Genomic DNA, 7978 nt, shown 5'->3' with positions numbered 1-7978 from the left:
GGGGGGGGGGCTGGGTTTCAAACATCCTAAGCTACAAAACTCAGCATTACTTGCTAAAGTAGCTTGGAGACTATGGGAAGAACCCGATCTGTGGTGGAGTCAACAGATGAAGGCTATATACTTTTCAAAATCAGACTTCTTATCGGCTAATATGGGTCACCGGCCATCCTGGGCATGGCGCAACATCATCCATGGGAGAAAAGTCCTCTTGGAAGGCTTGATCTGATCCATTGGAACAATGGTCAATGTTCGAATTTGGGAAGATAAGTGGATTCCGTCTTTAACCAATTTTAAGATTCAACAGGAAGCTTTACCCGAGTGTCACTTGGTTAGGGTGTCGGATCTGATAGACCAGGATAATAGAGTATGGAAAGTGGAACTCCTGAATCAGTGGTTCTCTAATTCGGATGCCAAAAAAATCGCTAAAATCAAGTTGAGCATTATTCCAACTCAAGACTCTCCTAAATGGGGTGTATTAAATTCTGGGTCTTTCTCTGTGAAATCTGCATACCATCTCCTCTCTAATCAGTAAGAAGAAATAGAAGCTGCGCTACCCTCTTCTTCTAGGAACTCAAGTAGGAGAAATGTTCCAAATCATATATGGAATTTCATTTGAAAGTGCCCCATGCTCCCCAAAATTTGATCCTTCCTCAGGAGAATGTGTGCTAATGGTTTAGCTTCAGGTGAAGGGCTTCACATTCAGCAAGTAGCGGTTGATCCATCATGTATCAGATGTGGTCATATAATGGAATCCATAGACCATATAATCTTCCACTATCCATTTGCCAAGGCGGTCTGGTTTGGATCTTCCCTCACTCCTAGAATCCCAGATGATGGTTCCACCTTAATTCAATCCTGGATTCATCCTTGGTATGACATTAGTCGTTTTGACAAATCCTTATCTAAGGAAAGTTTTAGTCTTTGCTCCTTTATATGATGGTTTATCTGGCTTGCATGAAATGATATGCTCTTCAAGAACTACTATCGTTCTCCGACTGAAGTCTTTGGTATGGCGGAAAATCTCTGGCAGGAATTCAACCAAGCCCAAAGGAAGGAATCACATAATATTCCTCTTTCCCATCACTCATGGAGCCCCCCAACGAGATGGCTACATCAAGATAAACTCTGATGCCTCCTATCTAATTGAGGAAGGAAGAGGGTGTTTAGGCATTATAATCCGGGACTCAAATGGGAACCTCCTTTTGGCTTGCTCAGAACCAGCAACTATGTCTTCCATTCTAATTGGAGAAGCTGAAGCACTTAGAAATGGAATCTTAAGTGCCTTAGCTGATGGTCATTTTTGTTTCATGGTAGAGTCAGACAATGCTGAAATCGTCAACATCTTGAAGGACCCCTTTGCTAACGCCCTGGTGGAGATCCTCCCAATTGTAGCAGATATTCGTTTTATCTCCCGTCAACCCATTTAGTGCATCTTCTCCCACATTTCAAGGGCTGCTAATGACATTGCCGACACCCTTGCTAGGAGAGGCACGTCCATCCGGTCTAGGACGTTGTAGCCTCATTCCACTCCTTGGTTAATCCAAATTTGTGATATGGATACCTCGGCTTGTAACCGGAACTTATATCAATAAATCTTCAAGTTACCAAAAAAAAAAAAAATCTAATGTTACTTTGTCTATATTCTTTTTTGATAAAATGTGTCCCCAATTTGATTATCTATCTTCTCTTAAAAGGACAGAAAACACTTAAGCATTTGTTTGGTAGGGAACTGTGGACATTTTTTTCCTTGGATTTTATCAAAAGAGGGACGCAATTTTCATAAAAGAAAATAAAAGAAAACATATGGTATTGCATATCAAGACGCCATTGAAATACTCTTACGTATCATTTGTTCTTATTTGTTACAAGTTTCGATGCTTATTCAAAACATTTCTTATCCTTTTTTTTTTTTTTTGTCATAAAAAATTATTTATCTTTACACCATTGAACAATTGCCCACACGTGCATTTGCATACGAGAATTTACTAATGTGTGTGTATGTGTGTATATATATATATTATGAGTCGTCCGTTATATATTTATTCCTCATTTCTCAATGGGCACAGTTGTTTCTTTGGAAAAACTGGGCTCAAGTGTTCTTGTTAAAAATAGATCAGGTTTTCATCATCTCAAGGTGTATAAGTCCTCTCATCTTCATTTTAGCAATGGAGGGCCTCGCGAGACTTTTGGACTTTTGTGACTTTTGCCCCTCGCACATTATAATTAGATATAAAATATCACAATAAAGTCATGTGATTCATCACCACATCAATTCCGCTAATGATTTTCTCCGGTCCACGCATCAGAAATTGAGGCCATTAAAATGACCCTACTGTGGTTTGAAGAACTAACGGGACAATGTAATAAAAACCAAGAACAAAACTACCAAAGGTGAGGGAGGTGAGATCCTCAATCTCAAGAATACTCTTGATAAAGCATATATAATGTAAATCCCAAGCCCACATCATTTCTACCGATCAGGTTTGATTATTTAAAGATCGACTTGATCTGCATTATAAATAAGCAATACACAGTGCAAGGGATAAGGGGTAAGCTCCACACTCAATTGCTGAATGTAATTGAGTGTATATCTTTTCTAAAATGTTAATGCTTTAATAAATTATATTAATTTTAGATGTAAGGCAATCAGAACCCTTTAAGACCCATTTAAAGTTTTATGGTACAATACCCCTCTTAAAACCACTATATTAAAATCCAAAACCCAGCCCATACACAAGACCGACACATTCCTTAAATAAACCCAGCCCGATTGATTGACGCTCTAGTTAGTCTATGAGGTACATGGATCACTGCTTATTCTGTTTTAAGGTCAAAACAGGTGAGTTCTACCACATTATTTATAAGATACTCTCAGAGTGTTGGAAGACATCATCTTTTTCCCTAGTCACTGGTAGGACTCAAATCCTACGTGGACAGTGAAGATTCAACAGCAGGGATTGGATCCTCACTGCCACTTGCAGATAACCCTCATAAAATCCGTGCCGGCCTCTATTCCAACCTACAGGCTGGCATCGGCTTAGCTCCAATAATAAGATCAATTCACAAGAAGCTAACATCGGCTTAGCTCCAATAATAAGATCCATTCACAATGAGCCAAGCTATATCATCTGCAACCTTATGGCCTAATAGCTCAGAGCATCAAAATCCTCTCAGAACTGTTAGTGCCTTGGTTGATCATCTAAATGATACTTTGGTTGATGTAAATCCTCCCCTTTAAGTAATGAATTTCACTTTTCAGTTTTGCTATTTGAAAAAAGGGGGGGGGGGGAAAAAGAGAGAAGAGAAGAGAGAGAGAAGAGAGAGGCACATATATTTCAAGGCTTTTTTTTTTTTCAGTAAAAATGTTCAAGAAATTACAATCACTAGATTCGTAAGAGAAGCAGTTAAGAGATCTGTCTTATTATAATTCAAGTTATACTCCACTCTCACGGATGTACAATAGTGGCTTGGTCTTCATACTGTAAGCCGCTGTTCAAAAGATCATAAAAGAAAGAATTCTATACATTCAGGTACCAATACAACGTTACCCACAATCCTTCAATGCTTCTTCTGTGACTGCAATATATACATTTCCAATAACCGAATTAGAATTCAGTATATTACCAACTGTGAGTGTAACTACAGCAAACAAGCATATCAAAGTTACCATGTCCTCAAACTTTCTCAGCGAATCATTCAACTGTTCTTGCAGTTCCTGCCTTTTCCGTGCAGCTGCAGACAAAAATACATCCATCCACTTTAGCAAGAACACCATTAATGATTTAAAATCAAGAGGTAAAATTTCCCACAAACCACACAACTGAAAACAGAAATATACCCAAATTTGAAGCATCTTCTATCCTCTTGGAAGTCCTAACCGCAAACCTTTGAAAGGCAGGACTGAGAAACAACAAACACAAGACATCACAGAATGAGGGAGGGTAGACGCCCTAATCAAATACTGTAGTTCATTATTGAAAGAGAGTTATCAATCCACACAACAAATTGGAAGAGAACATCACCCCCAATTTCCAAAATAAATGTTTCCCAAATAAGAGGGCGGGCCCAAGTGCAACAGTAAGGCATTGCAACCTCATGATCAGTCTCTCCACAAAGTGGAGGTTAAGGCTATGTACATTATGATCCTCCCCCGGCCCCGGAGTGGCAGGAGCCTCGTGGGGTTCCCAAATAGAATTACCAATGCATAAACAACAAATTTGAAGAAAACATTTACCAGAGTTTTAATTCCAGATAAAGGGTTCCCAAATAAGAGGGCAGACCTCAGTGCAACGATAAAGTTACTCCTGCTACCTCACAGGTTTGAAACCGGAAAAAGCCTCTCCGCAGATCGGAGGTAAGGCTGCGTACTGTGTACATTATGATCCTCCCCCGACCCTACAGTGGCGGGGAGCCTCGTGCAATGGGTATACCCTCATTATATATATATATATATATATAAAGGATTCCCAAATCCACCCAGAGATCATAGAAGTCCATAAACCTGGGAGCACATCCTAATTCTAGGGACACATAATTTCTTGAGTTAAATTAGTAAGCTAAAAACAGCACATATGACCATTTCTTTCAGCTATTGCAAGTAAATTATAATTCAAGGTAAGAAAATGTGTAGTTCCCCAACGTCCAAATGCAACATTGTCATCACACTGGATAGCGAGAGGAACATTTATCTGGCTTCACTGACAATGCCACTAGAATATGAACAAATCAAGTAGCCCATATAAAGCACACCACAAAAGTGAAGCACCAGTGAAAAAGACAGAGAAATTAGATTAAAGAAAAAAATCAAGGGTTAATTCAAGCAAAGGTTTCCCTGCATAACAACTCAGTCCCTTAGATGTTCATTACAGTTTGCGATCATTTTCGCAAATCATTACAGGTCTGCATTACTCATCATCGTTGTTATCTACCAGAGAAACCCTTACCAATTATCTATTAAGTAATATCTTCTTGCCCATTTTATGACAATCATCTATTAAGAAAAAAAGGGTTGTAATTGATCAAGTGTTCCCCAAAGCCACAGCAGGAGCTGAGAGGAGACATCTAATAGAACAATACATTCATATCGCTTCAAGGGAACGAGTCATTGGGAATAAAAAGATTCTCAATGACCAGAAAAAGAAGCGAAAAACCTAAACATTAGGAAAAATATAATGCCATAAATCAATTCTTAGATATATAATCTTCCAAACCTTCCTGACCTGCAGAGACAGATTTTCGCTGCAGGAGAAACTAACTGAAATAGAAAAGTTGAGACCTTTGTCGCTTCAAGGGAACGAGTCAATCAGGAATTAAATTAATCCCGTCGACCAGATTAAGAAGCTTTACAGATTCACGAACTAATAAAAAAGAAATCAAAAGAAAAGAAACAAAAAAAAAAGGTTCTAGAAAAGCAAACAAGAAGCACCAAAGAAGAAGAAACATAAACCAGGGTATAGTACCTGTTAGCAAGAGTATTGACGAGTAACTCATTGACAACGTAAGAGACAACTCTGCCCATGAAATTCCCTCCAGCCATGATCTCCTCTTCGTCTCCTCCGCTGAATACTAATGAAAACGAAACGAACAATAAAATCCAAACTCTATTCTGAAATATTTAGATTTTGCAGAAACTTGACGAGATGATGCAATTCAATGGAGAACATCGACCGGAGATTTCGAGAAAATCAAAGAAAAATCCATTACCGATCCAAACAACTCACAGATGTTATTGATCAGATGAAATCCTCAGACCAAAATAGGAGAAACTATTTACCTGAGAAGCTGAGACAAGAAAAAACCCTAACGCCCTGAACGAACCCCAAAGATGTTTCTCGTCACAATGACTACTAAAGTATTTTAACAGCCAAAATGTAAGATAATCAACGGTTTATATGAATCTTCTGGATACGAACGGATGAGATTTTTTTATTGTCTTCCCCTGGTAAAATCCGAATTGAACCAAACCAAAGCCTTAATGGTTTGGGTTCAGTTCAAGGTATTCAAAAACATTTCGTTTCAGCTCGGTCCAGGATAAACCGGCGGGTTTCCAGAAGGCCCGATCAAACCGGCCTAGTATAATCCAATTTAAAACCTAGAATAAAAACCCCTCCTTGAGTCTAACGCTAAACCTAATCTTCTCGTTTCTTTGAATACTCTCTTGGCCTCATCTCTAAGGGAGTCAAAATAGAACCGGAACTGGACTGGACTGCAAAGAAATGACTCGATTTTAATTTCGTAGGTTCTCTTTCTGGTTCGTTTTTTATTCGCAAAAGAAAACTGATAAAGGTTGTTTTGTGCTTCTAAAGGACTGTATTTCTAAGATATATTATTAGATGGTAAGATTTAATTATTCTAAACTTATTTGTTCATGCTCTCAAATTAGATATAAAAGCAATTGAATTAAGGTTACGAAGGTGAAACCATATGTGAACCAACACTACAAATCACATGTAAATTGAATGTGAATCAGAATTAAACACATTATAAGTCAGAATTGCAAACCGTTTTTCAAAATCGACACTACAAAAACACATGTAAATTGGATAACAAACCGTGTAGAAAATTGTAAAATTGGATCGAATGCAAAAGATTCTGATCTTGGATTATTTATATCTAGTGCGGTTTTGATTTGTATCTTGTCAAAATATTAACCGAATCAAAACCAAACTGAATAACTAGAACCCAGTCCTATTGACACCCTGACTCGCCCCTTACTCTTAGTGACATCTAGTCAAGCTCTTCCAATCTTCGTTATTCCTTATTCACTCTTGAGGTGTTCTTGTGGTGAGGAGTTCTTTGATGAGAGAGACAAACATGAGTAGCAAGTTGAGTTTGTTTTTGAAAATCTTCTCCCTTCTGAGTTTGTTTTTGAAAATCTTCTCCCTTCCCTTTGTCACTTTCTTTCCTGATACGTTTAGGGTCTTACGTCTTATGTAAAGTGTAAAACGGAAAGTAAACGGGTATTGAAGATTACCTCAATATATCTTTCCTCGCAATGGAATAGATCAGGTTGCATCACGCGTCGATCCGTACAAATAGCGACGAACGAAAGGTTGTGGCAAAATATTCCACCCTCCAAATTAAATGATTGCAATGAAGATCTTTGAAAACACTCACTATCAATTGGGAGAGATAGAAGAAAATAGGGAGAAAGAGAACTCTAGAGATTAGGTCAAAACCCTTATTGGTTTTGTAGCCAAAACCCTATTATTTATAGAGAATTGGCTAGCTAAGGTTCTCAATCCTAATGGGTCTATGATTATCCCAAGTGGACGACCCACGAAGGAACCGAGTCGGAACCCAGTCCAACCAATATTAATTAACATAAAGGATAATTTATATTTAGTTACTTATTTTAGTGAGTGTAGGTTGGAGAGAATTTCTAAGGAGATTAACATGATAAATGATTCTTTAACTAAGAAAACCAAGGTCTACTTCATGGTTGTTGGAGAGGCTTGTAACTTTGCCGCTATGTGCTCTTCATGTGTTGATGAATAACTTCTATCAGAAGGATCCAGCAATGTTTGCTACATGGTAAGGGAGCATGTATGCATGGCTCATCCTTGTAGACCATTGACTTGTAACACTCCCAAACAGGTAAGAACCCGTTGCATGGAAGTCACCATTAATCTTGTATTGCTAGAACCCTAGAGGCTCATTTATTTAGGTGGCCAATCAAATTGGAGGTCTTCTAGGTGGCTGACCCTCCTTCGCCCCCTAAGACATTCTCCATTAGGTCTGCATGAGCATTGACCCCAAGAACCAGACTTAACAAAAATTTCGAAGCCCTTCAACCTCACCAAAGCTGTCTCAATAGAGCAAGGGGTACAAAGAATTAACAATATACCAAAATTAGAGAATTTATTCCATTCTAAGTCTCTGTCCATTTCTTAATAAATGGACTTAAAGACCTCATATATAGCCATCAAAGGTATGAAGTAAAACCAACCAAACAATGCCATTTTCAAAATTCAAAAAA

At 38.3% G+C, this 7978-nt stretch overlaps 1 protein-coding gene and 2 non-coding genes across 3 annotated transcripts; all 3 read right to left on the bottom strand.

Annotated features, from left to right (window-relative positions):
* Positions 1-3334: 3334 nt before the first annotated feature.
* Positions 3335-5895, bottom strand: LOC122071128. Its single transcript, XM_042635411.1, has 5 exons — positions 5774-5895; positions 5460-5565; positions 3839-3900; positions 3668-3732; positions 3335-3576 (listed from the first exon to the last, which is right to left on the bottom strand). Exons 2-5 carry the CDS (start codon positions 5534-5536, stop codon positions 3559-3561), a joined length of 222 nt encoding a protein of 73 aa, XP_042491345.1. The 5' UTR covers positions 5537-5565; positions 5774-5895; the 3' UTR covers positions 3335-3558.
* On the bottom strand, positions 4623-4768 carry LOC122071146. The gene has a single exon (XR_006138068.1). It is a non-coding gene; the product is annotated as a small nucleolar RNA snoR136 (small nucleolar RNA).
* LOC122071145 lies at positions 4838-4922 on the bottom strand. Its single transcript, XR_006138067.1, has one exon. It is a non-coding gene; the product is annotated as a small nucleolar RNA SNORD25 (small nucleolar RNA).
* Positions 5896-7978: the final 2083 nt, after the last annotated feature.

This window comes from Macadamia integrifolia, unplaced genomic scaffold, assembly GCF_013358625.1.
Source record: "Macadamia integrifolia cultivar HAES 741 unplaced genomic scaffold, SCU_Mint_v3 scaffold_18A, whole genome shotgun sequence".
In the NCBI taxonomy this organism is placed as follows: domain Eukaryota; kingdom Viridiplantae; phylum Streptophyta; class Magnoliopsida; order Proteales; family Proteaceae; genus Macadamia; species Macadamia integrifolia.
Note: the sequence above shows the minus strand (reverse complement) of the source record. Positions and strands in the feature narration are given on the sequence as shown.

Bases quoted from the DNA above. Each gene is read 5' to 3' on its own strand.
- LOC122071128 (XM_042635411.1), bottom strand. From the start codon at position 5,536: ATGGCTGGAGGGAATTTCATGGGCAGAGTTGTCTCTTACGTTGTCAAT. The intron at 3,901-5,459 runs GTACTATACCCT...GTTGTTTCTCAG, and splicing joins GTCAATACTCTTGCTAACAG to TCCTGCCTTTCAAAGGTTTG. The intron at 3,733-3,838 runs GTATATTTCTGT...TTTTGTCTGCAG, and splicing joins AGAAGATGCTTCAAATTTGG to CTGCACGGAAAAGGCAGGAA.